The sequence below is a fragment of the Podarcis bocagei genome (genome assembly GCF_964188305.1).
Source record: "Podarcis bocagei genome assembly, chromosome: 14".
NCBI lineage: Eukaryota > Metazoa > Chordata > Lepidosauria > Squamata > Lacertidae > Podarcis > Podarcis bocagei.
In genome coordinates, this window is record NC_138139.1 from 53,055,624 (window position 1) to 53,071,898 (window position 16,275).

The window sequence follows — 16,275 nt, forward strand, 5'->3', positions numbered from 1 at the left end:
ACTCGTGTAAGCAGCTCCTCTCCTCTCCCGCTTTGCTGTTTCAAAGCGAGCCATGGAGGAGGGAAGGAAGGGGAACCATGGATCCTCTGCTCACGACTGCAGCAGATCCCCCCCGCCACCCATAGGCATTCCCTCCATAACACGCACAGACATTTTCCCTTACTTTCTAGGAGGAAAAAAGTGAGTGTTATGGTGCAAAAAATATGGTATTTATTTTCCCCTTACTGTAAGTTGTCTTGGGGTCGGTCTGCTATCAGACAGAAAGGCAGGATATAGAAATATATATAATAAGTTGTTCTTCTGTTGATGCATACTCTGTAGTGTTTATGGTCATGTACCAAAAAGTGAATGACAAGCAAATCCAGTTTAAGGTGAATGGTAGATCACTGGCTCCCCTCAAAGAAGTTCAACAACTTTGGCTGCCCTGAACCTCCACAAAAGGTCTGGAGAGTGACAACACGAGAATGGGCCTTTTCTGTCGTGGCTCCCCATTTTTGGAATGCTTGCCTGATGCCTTTGTTACATATCTTTAGGCTCCAGGCAAACATTCCTTCTGTCTCAGGCCTTTGGCTAGTTAAACAATCAACAGTATTTTAAACTAGGGTGTGTGTGTTTGTTACTATGTTGTGTATACATTTTTGTGTTTTTATATTGTAAATATCCTTGGATGTGATCCTTGATTGAACAGCAGCAATTTTTTTTAGTAAATAATAATAAATACAGTAAACTGTTATATGTGTACAGTGACCAATTTTAGTTAGAATTTCTGCTCATTTAAAAGCAAACCACTTTCTCTGACTCTCATGCTTCAGAGCCATTATGGGGATTAAAAATAGGGTAAGATTCCATAACTCAACCTGACCTTTGGAATAGGCAGAAAAAAGAACTAGTAACAAGGTATTAAGAAAATATCTGCAAACTTTGTATTAAGAAGATGTCTGCAAACTTGACATGAAGGCTGGCAACATTAATCCCGCCATGTGGGAGTCCATTGCAGACAGCCACAGTGCCTGGAGACAAGTCAGTCAGGTTGTGTATCCACAGCAATGACCAGTGGAGAAATGACCATTGAGAGGAGTGAAGGAATCCCATGGTGCATCTGTACCAATGAAACTGGATACGAACTTTATTCGTTCTGGAGGTCCATTCTTAACCTGAAACTGTTCTTAACTAGAGGCGTGCTTTCGCTAATGGGGCCTCTTGCTGCTGCTACGCCACCGGCACACGATTTTTGTTCTCATCCTGGGGCAAAGTTCTCAACTCGAAGTAACTCTTCCAGGTTAGTGGAGTAACCTGAAGCATTTGTAACATGAGGCAGTTGTAAGTAGAGGTTCTACTGTACCTTCATCTGCCCCAGCTGCAATAAAGCATGTCTCATCTATATTGGTCTCTACAGCTGCAGCAGGTGCTGTAACTCTTCAATGGTTTGACTTTACCCCTGATGGCACACTCTTCCATTATCTCTCAAGACAGATGCCAACTGCAGGTATTATAGAAAAAACCCACCCAACTGCTTCTCTAAAAACATGCATTTTATCGGCATAATACTCTCATGGCAGATTATTTCATGTGCTACACTTGAGCTCCAAAGTCACCGCCAACTTCAGCACTAAATATTAAGTAAATAACATGAATATTTTAAAAAATACAGACCTTTTAATATATGCTAACAGTTTCTCCTAAACATTTGCATCACATTTGACAAGATTATGGGAAGAAGAGCCTAGAGATTTGGAACACAGGAGAATATAGTGTTTATATATTACAAACCCTATATTTAGTGCTTGGCAGCAGCCTGGATGCATTAATACCGTTAATGAAAAGATTGTCATATCGCAGCATCCAGGATGCATGTTCTACTATGATTTTTAGGAGGCCAGTAGAAATTCTTAACCTTATTGGCATGGGAGAAAAGTAACTAAAATGGTTCCATTTTGCTGCCTGATGAAACCCGTCCAACACACTTCAAACATACATCATCTGGCCTTTATGAGTCTTGCAAACACAAAATCAAAGCAAAGAATCTTAAATATTTCCATATATTTCATCATTCATTCAAATGCTGCTGTTCCCCAGGTGAGCAGTGTAAACATCAAGATTTGTATACAGAGTTAAAAGACTAAACACATGAACAAAATACAATGCCCTTTACTTAGCCTACAGGAACTTAACAACCCAATCTTTGTATTTGTAACTGCAGTTATGTCTGTAAACTATAATACGACTCTCTGTCTCCAAGTAAATCCAATGAAAGGGAGAAGGGATTTTAAGAGTTGTCTTAATGCAAACAAAAAAATGATGGTTGGACTCTGGGAGATGCAAACTGATTAGAGCTACTTATTGGGAGTGCCCCAAACATCCATGATCAGGATTATAATCAATATTACATTGTATTACAACTGAATAGATCCAACACAGAATTCGTGCAATAGTTGTTAAAGTGTTCAGACTGAAATTGCAGGACTAGAAAAGACCTTAGAAATGCCTTACTTTAAGAGAGAAAAAACACTGAATATTTAGCTTCCAAAGCATATTAAACTTTCCCAGGTTAGAGTTACACTTCTTACTCTTAAACACCTGGCAGCAGGGGTGGGAAACTTTTCTACAAACATTAACATTGGGATACCTATTTGAACATATATCAATCTGCAAGTATAGATTAAGATGGATGTATTGATATTTGTTGTATTGTGAATGTGAGCTGTTTTTTCTTCTTTTGTCCCCCCCTTTCTTTAATAAATTTGCAATTAAAAAATCAATTCTAGTTAACTAAGAGAGCTATAACCTGCAAACAAAAACATCGACCTCATTACCAGATTACTAGAAGACTGTACCTGCCAAGGTAGCATCTTTTTTAAAGAAAGGATGTGAGGAACAAGTCAGGATCTTACAGGTTTTCCAGCCTAGCCTCTATCCCAGAACATCAGAGGAAAGCATTATTAAGCATCACCTGACAACCATCGCTCTACCAAGGAAAGAGTCAATTCTTTAAAAGCAAGAGTTCATCTGGAAGACATCAAGACCCATTGTGTATCTTCAAGGAGTGTTTTGTAACAATAGTTAACTCTTACAGTACTATGAATGCTAAGAACTATGTTTTATACAAATCGCTATTTTACTATGAAGAAAGAATTATTTACTACTAAATGGTGATTGTATTCATTAGCATATGTCATAATGCATTTTGTGTTTTAATAGAATAGTAATAATAATAATAATAATGACTTATGTTCACACAGTGAGGTTTGACTGTTTTCTCTTCAAAAGGGAAGATCCTCATGTTTCATGACAAACCACTTTGGAAATTACTGAAATTATTCAAAGCTAACTATTATGCAGAATAGGGTGGTGGTGGAAAGGAAGGGGCTACTAAGGAAAATAGAGAAGGATTGTCTTGGCTCTTGGGTATGCAGAAGTAGTTGAGGAATTCTTCAGACTGTGGCAATTCTTGTTGAAATTTATGGCTCTACAAGTTCAGGCATTTCAGAGGAACAGTGCAGTCCTTACCAAGAACACTACACACGATGATAAACCCATATGGAAATAAACCAGATTTCAGCTCCTAAGGTTACACACTGCCAGCTGACCACCAAAGCAACAGCAGCTGACTTTTGTTAGTCCAAAGGCTGCATTTGCTGATGACTTTGATCTAGCAAGTTAAATTAAAGTCAACTTTAAAACTGCACTGGAGAGTAAGGTCCATTGAACATAGAGGGATTTACTTCCAACTAACCATTTATACAATAGTACTGCATGAGTCATGTGATTGTCAGATGTGCTAATTTAGGTGTTTTATATACTTTTCTATTCCAGGTGGATATACTGAACTAATAGAGTCTGTGTATTCCTAACACTAGCGCTTCTCATAAAAAACTGCCCTGAAGCTTAGCCTTGGTTAACAAGCAAAACCATCATTAACCAATGACTATTTACTTAAGCCAAAGCAAAACTGATGTTTGGGAAGCCTGCCCCATAAAATGCTAGGAAAAGCTACGACTCTAAACCATTGCCTGCGCTAAATGGAAAAGTAAATTTTGGATTAGGGGCTTACATTCAGCATTTTGTTAACTGTGTGTCTTCTCTGTAATAGAAAGATTTTAAAAAGACAGGATGATACCAGAAGAGTTTCAAAAACAAAAATAATCTAAATGATATGCAAGTATTGCCATTGTTTACCAATTGCAAGTATTACCTTGGCGTATGAATGCATTTCTATAATCTGTATTTAACACCTAAGAAATAGGGAAGGTTTCAATAATTGGTTACTCATGATAAAAATTGATGTTCTAAAATGGTAACATAAAAAATTGAATTTGATTTTTAAGCTTAGCTTATTATGTTTCTCTTCTAAAAAGAAACCTGGTTTAATATGAACTTAAATGCAAATTTATAATGTCATGAAACTGAATTTATGATCCCTTCATGAAATAGTGCTTTTCTTTGAAGAGAAAGAATGAGGAAGAAAACATCTTCATCAGTCATTACAAGATTTAGGTAGGTAGCCGTGTTGGCATGAAATAGTTGAAATATATTAAAAAAATAAAAAATAAAAAATTACCAAGAACAAACTTAGTTGGTCTCTAAGGTGCTACTAGTCATTACAAGGGTACAAGTACAGTACAAGAGTTCATATATTATGGTTTGATACTGTGCATCAATTAGCAAGTCATTTTAAGCACTAGAATTCAGGTGACGATATCTTATATCTCACCAGGATCATCCACTGAGTTCATGCAAATTATCTTGCATTTCTGTTTTGTGCCCAGTTACCTGAGCTCTGTGTTGTGTTCAATTCTGAAACTACATGTAGTATGGACATTAATTTACCATAAAGTGGAATAACACTGTTTTGTTCCATATCCATCACCACTCCCTTCTACAACAAGTATTACCTTGGTGTATGAATGCATTTCTATAATCTGTATTTAACACCTAAGACATGTTACAGCCCTATTTTATGCATATTTCCCTGGAAGGGAGTTCTAATTTGTTTGGTGGGACTGGTTGCCAAATAAGGATGCACAGGATTCAAAACTTAGCTTTCAAGTAAGCATTCTTGCTTAGAATTCTTTCATGTGCATACACCTTATCTGTAAGCAAACATAATTCTATAGTACATAAGAATTTTGCTGAAGGGTTACATAATGGCTCTATTTGGCTAAAAACTAATACAGTCTAATTGTTACAGTAACCAGGCAAAACATATGCTTGTTAGGGAAGTGTGAATTTATAAGTGGGCAACTGGATTTAAACTGGGTTTTTTCTTCTTAGTGATTTAAATCAATCCATCCACTCACTTTTAAGTTATGTTTTCTCTATATGGATACACATTTCATCACTTTTCCTAACCTCAAGATTACAAACCCTCTTCTTGGCTGTCAAATGGAAGCACATATCAAATCTGTGAAAGTACTAGAACAGCAATATTTTCTTTGACAATGACAGATGGCCATTCAATTCAAAAAGGCTGCATTTTTATAACAGAAACAGCAACTACCGTATTTTTCGCTCTATAGGACGCACTTTTCCCCCTTCAAAAATGAAGGGGAAATGTGTGTGCGTCCTATGGAGCGAAGACACCATAGCCCCGCGACCCTCTCCCAGCTGGAGAGGTGATGCGCGGCTATGGCAGGAGCCTCTACAGCCCCGTGTCACCTCTCCAGCCGGGAGAGCGCACGCGGGGCTAAAGCAGCCCCCCGCGACCCTCTCCCAGCTGGAGAGGTGACATGCAGCTACGGCAGGAGCCTCTATAGCAGCGCGTCACCTCCCCAGCCGGGAGAGCGCGCGCGGGGCTAAAGCAGCCCCCCGCGACCCTCTCCCAGCTGGAGAGGTGACACGCAGCTACGGCAGGAGCCTCTATAGCAGCGCGTCACCTCCCCAGCCGGGAGAGCGCGCGCGGGGCTAAAGCAGCCTCCCGCGACCCTCTCCCAGCTGGAGAGGTGACACGCAGCTATGGCAGGAGCCTCTATAGCCGCGCGTCACCTCCCCAGCCGGGAGAGCGCGTGCGGGGCTAAAGCAGCCCCCCGCGACTCTCTCCCGGCTGGAGAGGTGACGCGCGGCTATGGCAGGAGCCTCTCCGCTGCGCCTTTCCGCTGCTCCCTGACCTGCTCTTTGGGGCTGGTGGTGGGCTTCCCCCCCCCGCCAGCCCCAAAGAACAGGTCGAAAGGAACCTGAAGCCTGGAGAGCGAGAGGGGTCAGTGCACACCGACCCCTCTCGCTCTCCAGGCTTCCAAGGTAGCCGCCTGAACGCACCTTAAACGGCACCTTGTTTTAGAGCGGGAAAACAAGAGGGGGAAAGTTCTCCCCCTCTCTGTGCAGCGCCTCCTGCCGCTTCACTGAAGGGGCGCTGGGCAGAGAGGGGGAGAATTTTTTTTTTTCTTGTTCTCTCCCCTCTAAAACAAAGTGCGTCCTATTGTCCGGTGCGTCCTATGGTGCGAAAAATACGGTATTTTCAAACCCTGAAGAGCATAATACAAACACCTATCTTATTTACACAAAGTCATTAAAATATCACAATAAATAATTGTGTAATTAATCTTAATGAGGTAAATGAAAATGAAATTTCCCTAGAAGGCCTAAATGCTACTGTACTGCTTGCTAAAGTGAAATACTTCACAGGTTCTCTTCTAGGGTTTAATGTTAGGGACAATATTGATTAATAGTTCAGTGAATTCAGTAAAAATGCAGAGTGTCAGCAACAGAACCACATAGGTTTTTTCTTTTCTTTTAAAAAGAGCCATTAAAAAATAACAATAAATGCTCAGTTACATGTTCGCTTAGGACAGTGAACACATCCAAATCCCATTAGTCAGCACATACTTGTATGTTCTAAGAGCAACTGAAAAATGCATCACACTTGCCACTTGAGCCAGTGGTCTTATAAAAAATAACAATTCTGATATGAAACTACAGAACTCCAATGTTCATTGTCATAAGCACAGTCTTAAAAGGCAAACACTACATCACACCAAGTCAGAATACACAATTTTTGCTTTTATAATACCAATACAATAGCTCACAACCTGATAATGCTCTTGCACATGACTTCTATAACACAAATTGTCTTGTGGAAAGATACTATACTCCTATCCACTTGCATGTTAACAGCAGAAATTCAGTGCCACATCCACAGCTCCTCACATTTCTGTGCCTAAGTCACAAGCAGACAATAATACAAGGTGATGTGAGAAGATCAATATGTGCCTGTACCAAAGGGTACCGCCTTCATTAACTCCAGGATGACAACTTCTCCCTCCTTGTCCTACTGAAGGGTTTTTAAATCCACTCATTTAAAGCCACCCTTCAGTCCACTGCTGTATCTGAGCATGAATGCACCTTCTTTCATTTTACCTTTTCCCTGTTTCCTCTTCAACTGTTCAGTCCTCATCCTCTTATTTCTTACAGCTAAACTATGTTGATGGGTTTTAAAAAGCTGAGCATTATTTCTAGTTTATGCCAGTCCTTCATAAGGTCTTCTTCCCATTTATAACCTCCTTTAGCACAGCAGCCAACGAACCACCCATATTGCAGCTTATTGTGATTGCTTGGTTTCAGATACAATTTGCCCACAATATGATTATGAACACATTTTTCAGAGCAAATTTATATCCTTATTTCCAAGTAGGGGCTTGTTTTTCAAGGGCTGTGTAACATTCAAGAACACTGTGAGCATTACCACAAACATACTAGTAATATTGTGGCAAAGAAGAAGAAAACCAACTTCTGTAACACCATAAAAACTAACATGTTTATTATTGTATTAGTTTGTAGAGAAGAACATCTGATAAAGGAGGTTCTTGGCAATGAAAGCTCATGCTATAAAGAATTGGTTGTGTACAGCAGCAGAGCTTTTTTTAAGTGAACCTACCGAATAATGCATCTCTTCAGAAGCATTACAGTATACAGTAGTTGTCAAAACCAATAGCCTAGAACCTGCTTGCAATATTCAGGTTTATATTGTCTGTACAACAGAAAATGTGGGTTCCTGGTATTTTTAAAGGAAAGTTTTTAAACCTGAAGGCTGGGGAGCAATATCTAAAAACAAGTCTGTGCAGTTGGCAGGGTGTGCATATCTTGGCTGAGTTCCTTGTTCCTCCAACTCTACACCTCCCCTCTTTACTTATTAGTATATATTCTAAGACAGCAATATGTGCAAATGGCTAGGTTTGAGTTGAGTTGAATTTGTTCTGAGGTGGCCAGTGTGGACATACTGAGTCCACATACCATAGGTTCAACACCTGTTATTCTAGATGTCATTTTAATACATAGCAATTACCAAGGTCAGCTTCAGTGACCCTTCTAACCAGGTTTGCAAACTGTAATTTAGAGCATTGCACAATCAGCAAGAAGTCTGCTGCTACATATACAATTGTAAGCAGAGCTAAGCTCAAAAAATAGAAGGGAGAGGGAGTTCTCACATAAGAGGAGAGAGAAATAAGCTTACTTTGCCATGGTTAAAAACTGGACTGGCACAGGTGTAACTCTGCCCAGATTAATAACTCCTTAGCTCACTTTAGCCACACACGTGCATTTTCATTCAACTCTAAACAGAGATGGGCAATTTTCATCTATTTCATTTCAACACATACATTAATGGTGACCTGTGGATTTTGATCCATGTCAATGACAAAGCAAAGAATAAGAAAGCAGCCAATATTCCACATTCTGTCACTCTTGGAAACACGGACGCTGGAAGAGGACACTGACTGTCACAACTCCTAAAATATGCAACTCCTTCCCCATAGAGGTATGCCAAGAATTGTCATTATATAGCCATTTGCAGGAGATACATTTCCTTATCCTGGCTTTCAACATTTAAGTAGTATGAATTTTGTGAGACCATCTACATTGTCTGAGGTACAGTCTTCAGTTTGTTTTAAATTGTTTTATTGAATTTGAATATGTTTTGCTTATATGGTGGTAAGCTACACTGGAAACCTGGAACTGGGCCCTTTTCTCCTCCATGTCAGTCTTGGGAATTTAGGCAGGAAGGTTACACCAAGAGGTAATGGAGAACACCATTACTTCTCACACCTGGACATACCACAAAGGGAAATCATGTAATCTGCACCTCCCACATAATTCCATTTGAACAACAGACAATCAAAACATTGAAACACAGCCATAATCCAGGAGGTGTGGGACAGGGCTATTCAGGATGCATAGGAGAAAGAGGGAAGAAATGAGAACAGGAACACTGAGAGAAGTTGGCTTCCAAATATTGGTCTTACAGGACTATTTCAAGAATGGTTTGCACAACACAGTAAGCTAAACTGTGGCTCACTGGGACCGCACAAATACATGGCCTTCCAGAGACCTTGCAGTTTCTTTGCTCCTTCCCCAGTCCTTTTTTGTTCCTACTCTGAACTAAGTAATGGTTTGGCTTACCATGTTATCCAAACCGGGACTTATGGTTATGCTCTCTTTCTCACTAACCATGATCTGCAGCCAACAATAAACCATGGCTAGCAATGAGAGAGCTTAACCATAAGTCCCGATTTGGATGACATGCTTAGCTCTGTGAGGTACAGAAGTAAAGCAGCTGTGAGCTTCTCTCTGGGAGTCCATATGTTTATGCAGTCCTGGTAAGACATGGTTTGGCTTATCCTTTTGTGTCAACCAACCCAATGGATACAAAGTTGTATGAAGCATTGCAGGGGATGGACTAGATTACTCTTTGGGTCCCTTCTAACTCTACAATTCTATGATTCCAAGTACAGTGGAACCAAGAATACTGTTCCAAGAATCATTCAAATAAATTATAGAAAACAGACTACTTAGGAAAAGCAATATAATACCACCTAGCATAACACTGACAGCCCATCTCTTTGTACCCACACTGGTATCACCTCCACCTTACACAACTCCACCCGTTGCCTAGCTCTCCTACCTTACAGGATCACTGTAAAGTTGAACTGGATGTATATGAAGCACATACATTGACGTGTGAGGGAAAGTAGCATACAGTGGTACATCGGGTTAAGTACTTAATTCTTTCCGGAGGTCCGTTCTTAACCTGAATCTGTTCTTAACCTGAAGTACCACTTTAGCTAATGGGGCCTCCTGCTGCCGCCGCGCCACCGGAACACGATTTCTGTTCTTATCCTGAAGCAAAGTTCTTAACCTGAAGCACTATTTCTGAGTTAGTGGAGTCTGTAACTTGAAGCATATGTAACCCGAGGTACCACAGTAATAATCATTTTATTATTATGGCACAGCTTTCTAGTTATTAATCAAACCATTCAAAGCAACACACAATTCGACCACCAGTTGCCTGTTTCTCATCTCCTACCTTACAAAACACACTACTTTCCCTCAGAATCAATGCACACTAAACAGAACGCATAACAGCCTCACCACACTCATTCCACCCATCGTCTGGCTCATATGAGAAGTGCTGGCACTGTTTTCCCCAGTCATCTGTTTCAGTATGCCTTACACTGCCATTTTATTTCAACCTACTTATTCAGGGCATTCTGTACACGACTCAAAACAGCATTCCTAAGTCAATGCAAACCACTGGACCTCCAGATGTTGCTGGACTCCAACTCTTATCATCCATACCTATTGGCCATGCTGGCATTAGAAAAGCCTTGCTGAAAATCGAATCATCATCAGGCCAAGGGCCCAGCTAGTCCAGCATCCTCTTCTCCCAGTGGCCAACCATAGATGCCCCAATGGTAAACATGCAAGCAGAACCTGAACACAAGAGCCCACTCCCCTCCTGTGTTTTCCAGAAACTGGTATTCATAAGCTCTGCTCCCTCAAGGACTGTGCAGCCAAAGCATAGCCATCACGGCCAGGAGCCACTGACAGCCCTTTCCTCCTCCACAGATTTGTTTAATCCACTTTCAAAGCCAGGCAAATTGGTGGCCATCTCTGGCTGCAGTGGGAGTGAGTTCTGTAGGCTGACTCTGTGTCGCATGAAGAGTTTGACCCGACTCTCAACCAGGACGTGGGAGGCCAGGGTTCAAATCCTGACTCGGCCGTGAAGCACGCTGGGTGATCTCGGCCCTCTCACTGTCTTCCTGGTCAACCTAAACCTACTTCACAGGTTCCAGTTACAGGTAGGTAGGCGTGTTGGTCTGCCATAGTCAAAATAAAAAAATTCCTTCCAGTAGCACCTTAAAAACCAACTAAATTAGTTCTAGGTATTAACTTAGTTGGTCTTTAAGGTGCTACTGGAAGGAATTTTTTTATTTTGACTATGGCAGACCAACACGCCTACCTACCTGTAACTGGAACCATGGAAGGCACCACATTGAGCCGCATGAAATGGAAGTCCATCAACCTCACCAAGAAACTTGCACAGGTACAGACTGATATCTTCTTTCTTACTAAATGCAAGAACCTGGACATTATACCCAAGGGTCTTAGAATTAAGAACCCTCTACAATCCACGTATCCCACTGAATATGCAAGAAAACTATGCAACACTTTCTCTATACCTAGAACTAACTTAGTTGGTCTTTAAGGTGCTACTGGAAGGAATTTTTTTATTTTGACTACTTCACAGGGTTCATGTGAGGGGACCCTGCACCTCCCATTGAGAGGGAAGCTGGGATACAGAGGGGGCAGGCAAGCCAGCAAGCAAACCAGCCCAGCGGTGTCCAGAGGGACCCCCCAACCCTCAAGGCTTAAGACACGTCATGAAAGGAAAAACGGGGCGAGGAGGGATGAGGAAAAGCAAAGCCACTCCCTCCTAAGCATATGCCATTTATTGAAGCTTACCCCCCCTTTTTTTAAATCTTTCTCCTCCTTCCCCCCCGCTCACCTTGAGGGCGTTCTCGTAGATGGTGGCCCTGAACTCCAGCAGCGCCTTCTGGTCGAACTCGCGGCCGTGGATGATGCGCATCTGCTTGAGGAAGGTGGACTTGCCGCTCTCGCCGGCGCCCAGCAGCAGGATCTTGACCAGGCGCCGCACCGAGCGCCGCTCGCGGGCCAGCATCGCGTCGATCTCGCGGCTGCGGCGCCGGGCCTCGCGCTCCGCCTCCCGCCCGCCTTCCTTCCCCGCTTCGCCCGGCGGCGGCGGCCTCTCGCCCCGGCCCGACGCCGCGTCGGCCGACAGGAGGCAGCGGCTCAGGGTCCGCACCACCCCGGACATGGCAGGCCGCGGAGAGAGGAGGAGGAGGACGACGACGACGACGACAGAGGAGGCGTCAGGCAGGGGAGCCGCGGGGGCCGCTCTCGGGCCTCGGCGGAGCTAGGAGACCACCGGCCCGCCCATCGCCCCTCCTCACCCGGCGGCGGAGCTGAGGGCGCGGCCCGCCGCGGTTGGCGGAGGGAGGAACCGGCCGCCGCCGCCGCCGCCGCCTCAGCGATTCTCCCTCAGAAAAAGGCTTCTCTTCCCTCCCCCCCCCACCCGTCAGAAAAGGGCGGGAAAAGAAGCCCCTCGCGCGCCCCTGCACCCTCAACCGTCACTTTCCGGCCGTTGGTCTTCCCTCAGGAAGGAGGAGGCGGGGGGGGGGGGCAAACAGCGGGGCGACTCGCTCTGCCTTCGCTCCCACCGCCCGACTCGCCGCCGCCGCCGCCGCCGACTCTCGTCCGCCCCGCCCACTTTCTTCCGCACGCCCACCAGGCGGAGGGGCGGGGCGAGGCAGCGGGGGGCGGGCGGACGCCCTCTCTCAGCTCAATGGGAGAGAAGCATCTCTCGCCAAGCAGTCTCTCATTGGGAGAGACCTATGTCGCTCCAAGCCGGTGGGTGGTTTTTCTTTTTTTTAACCCCTGTCTCTGGACTGCGGGGCGGGGACTTTGTAAAGAAGAACCCCGAGAGATTTATGTGGGGGGGAAGAGGCGGGGTTAGACGCCCCCGCCGACCAATAAGAGCCGTGGGGAAGGAAGGGAGGGGGAAGGGGATTAGTCCAGGAGGGGTTAAAAAAAAAAAGAGGAGACAGGAGGAGGAGCTCCGCCCCTTCAAGGGAGAGGTAGTGGGAGGAGTTTTCCCATGCTGAGAATGGCAGGGAGGCTGACAGCTTCGCTCATTGGATGGGGCGCTGGAGTGACGTCAGCCGGGAAAATCATGAATGGGAAAAGAGGAAGAGGGCGGTGCTCGTAGAGAGATGCGTTCGAGGGGGCGGGGATAGCAACCCCGTGCTAAGAGACAGGAAATGCAGAGCAAGAGCAGCCCCTAGAGATGTCTGTCCGGCGTCTTCCGGAATATAGGGCGTGAAGTTGTAATGATCTGTATGTTTTTATGATGTGAACTACCTTGAGATCTATGGATAAAGGGCGACATGCAAATTTAATAAATAATAATAAAAAATCACACACACACACATGACTAAGCCATTTCTCACCTTCTCACCCCTTGCCTTTTCCTGTAAGACCTATTACAGTCGTTTAGAGTCCTCAACAGGCTCATCTCAGCTATCTGCCTATCTCCCATTCCCACCACCCTTCTGAGTAATACCCCTCCCCACCTTCTCACTATCTAGAAGGGTCTGGCAACTTCTGTTTCAGTGTATCTGAAGAAGTGTGCATGCACACGAAAGCTCATACCAAGAACTAACTTAGTTGGTCTTTAAGGTGCTACTGGAAGGAATTTTTTTATTTTGACTATGGCAGACCAACACGGCTACCTATCTGCAACACACACACACACACACACACATTCTACCAATGTTTCCTTGCTTTTTAATCCTAGAATTGCAGAGGCATACCAAGGGTCATCTAGTCCAACCCCCTGGAATGACTACTAAAGCATTCCTGACAGGTGGTGATGACTGCTACGCCCCCCCACCCCCAAATCTTTTATTATATCTGTTTCTGTTTTAGCTGTAAGATGCCTTGAGTCCCTTTCAGGTTAAAAGACAGGTTATAAATGAACACAGCAATGATATAGGAAGCCTCCAAATCAACACCTGCTGCCCTTCCAGATGTTTTGGGCTACAACTAGAGTTCCTGTGAGCTGTAGTCCAAGAGCGCCAGTGTGGTGTAATGGTTAGAGTGCTGGGCTATGAGCTTGAAGGCCTGGGTTCAAATCTCCACTTTGTTAACGGATAAATCGGAAGGCTCCCTTGGACAAAAGAAGAAGGACACCAGCCAGGAATACCAGAGCAAAACAGCAGCCAGTAGGCTTGGTGTTTATTGAAGACTGTCACAACAGGACTCCCACCTGCCACAAGGTGGAACAAGATGGAAACCCTGTACAAAAGAGAACCCAAAATTTCATTAGCTGCTAATCCCCATGTTGCACACCCCCAAACTACATCCCTTATACATCATGGTTACATCATGAAAGGGGAGGTCTGGTGGCTGCCACATTCCTCCCCTTGCCCTCCACCAAACACCCATCAAGTGTAACAAAAGAGATATATTCAGTTCCCTGTTTCCCAGCCAAGTTAATCACACCCTTTTGTCTTCATCTGGGTTTGGTATAGAAATTCAACAAACAATAAATATGTTCTAATCCATGTTAGTGGTTATGAATATGGGGCTAAGGAACATATTCACCCCTGATTACTAATCCAGAATAATGGAGTGTGATATTTTGATGCCTGCTTGAAGAGCAGGCAGTGTTTTGCCAACCACAGTGTGTTGCTTTCTATGTAAGTCCCCCACCCCCCAACAGGGAATCTCCATGCAGGAAGAGAAATGTGCTCCACAAATGGCATGCAGAAACCTCTCTGTCTCTTTAACAAACAATAAACTCTTTCAATGCAGTCTCCCTTTGTGGTCATGTACAATGCATGCTGCCTCCTCCAGGATCTCTAGAAATCTACCATCTCATCTGTCAGGTGCCACAATTTCTGTAGGAAAAAAAAGATGAAGACTTCTGGAAACAAAATACACCCTTATATCCAGGAGCAAAGAGCACTCCAAAGCAGCCTTTTATATATGGGAAAGTTCTTTCACACTAGTGCTAGTGTAATGAAAGATCTCTGCACAGAGCACCTGGTAAACCTGTATAATGAGCAAATATACTGAAGATGTCTGCCATCACTCTGTTAAAAAATGAGCAGCCCAAATGATGAGAGGATTCAAGGATCTTCCCTGAAAATAAAGGCTGAAACATTTGAGACTTTTAAGGGTTTTTTTTGGGGGGGGGGAGAGAAGAGACCAAGTGGGGCACAAGATGTTGTTGTTGTTGTTTAGTTGTTTAGTCGTGTCCAACTCTTTGTGACCCCATGGACCAGAGCATGCCAAGCACTCCTGTCTTCCACTGTCTCTTGCAGTTTGGTCAGACTCATGTTTGTAGCTTCGAGAACACAGTCTAACCATCTCGTCCTCTGTCACCCCCTTCTCCTTGTGGCCTCCATCTTTCCCAACATCAGGGTCTTTTGCAGGGAGTCTTCTCTTCTCATGAGGTGGCCAAAGTATTGGAGCCTCAGCTTCAGGATCTGTCCTTCCAGTGAGCACTCAGGGCTGATTTCCTTCAGAATGGAGAGGTTTGATCTTCTTGCAGTCCATGGGACTCTCAAGAGACTCCTCCAGCACCAGAATTCAAAAGCATCAATTCTTCGGCGATCAGCCTTCTTTATGGTCCAGCTCTCACTTCCATACATCACTACTGGGAAAACCATAGCTTTAACTATACAGACCTTTGTTGGCAAGGTGATGTCTCTGCTTTTTAAGAGGCTGTCTAGGTTTGTCATTGCTTTTCTCCCAAGAAGCAGGCGTCTTTTAGTTTCGTGGCTGCTGTCACCATCTGCAGTGATCATGGAGCCCAAGAAAGTAAAATCTCTCACTGCCTCCATTTCTTCCCCTTCTAAGATAGGTAGAAATAAACACAAGAAATACCAGTAAACAGAGGGACATATTTCATCCTTTCGTGATTCCAGAACTGAAGCTCACCCAGTGAAACTTACTAACAGTAGATTTGGGCAGACAAACAAAAGCTATTATTCACATGGTGTGTGATTCATCTGTGGAATCCATTGCCACGAGACACAGAGATGGTCACTCTGCATTTGTGGCAATGGATTCCATAGGCAGATTACACATTGTGTGATGCTACACTTTGTTTTAGCCAAGGGAAGAGAGAGAGAGAGAGAGAGAGAGAGAGAGAGAGAGAGAGAGAGAGAGAGAGAGAGAGAGGGTTGTTGGAGCTGTAGGGGGTTAAAGGAATACCCAGAAAAACTGGGGGCTGTGTCTTACAATACAGTGAATCCTTCTATTTTTCTCTTATAATTATTCCATTCCTTCACCCCTCTTTTTGGTAGCTGAAGGTGTCTCCAGCCCTCGTGTCTCCAGCCATCTTCGAGCTGAATGAATTTTTATGCAAAAGTAACGAGATGCTGAAATCTCTGAAAATAGATGGATTTTGTTATCGTCTAA

At 43.8% G+C, this 16,275-nt stretch overlaps 1 protein-coding gene across 1 annotated transcript in view; it reads right to left on the minus strand.

The window, feature by feature from the left end:
• GNA12 (G protein subunit alpha 12) overlaps positions 1-12,163 on the minus strand; it is a 39,351-nt gene extending 27,188 nt beyond the window's left edge. Inside the window, exon 1 of the mRNA XM_081169661.1 lies at positions 11,774-12,163. Coding sequence (XP_081025787.1) covers positions 11,774-12,103 — 330 coding nt within the window. The 5' untranslated portion in view covers positions 12,104-12,163. The remainder of the gene's footprint in view (positions 1-11,773) is intronic.
• Positions 12,164-16,275: the final 4,112 nt, after the last annotated feature.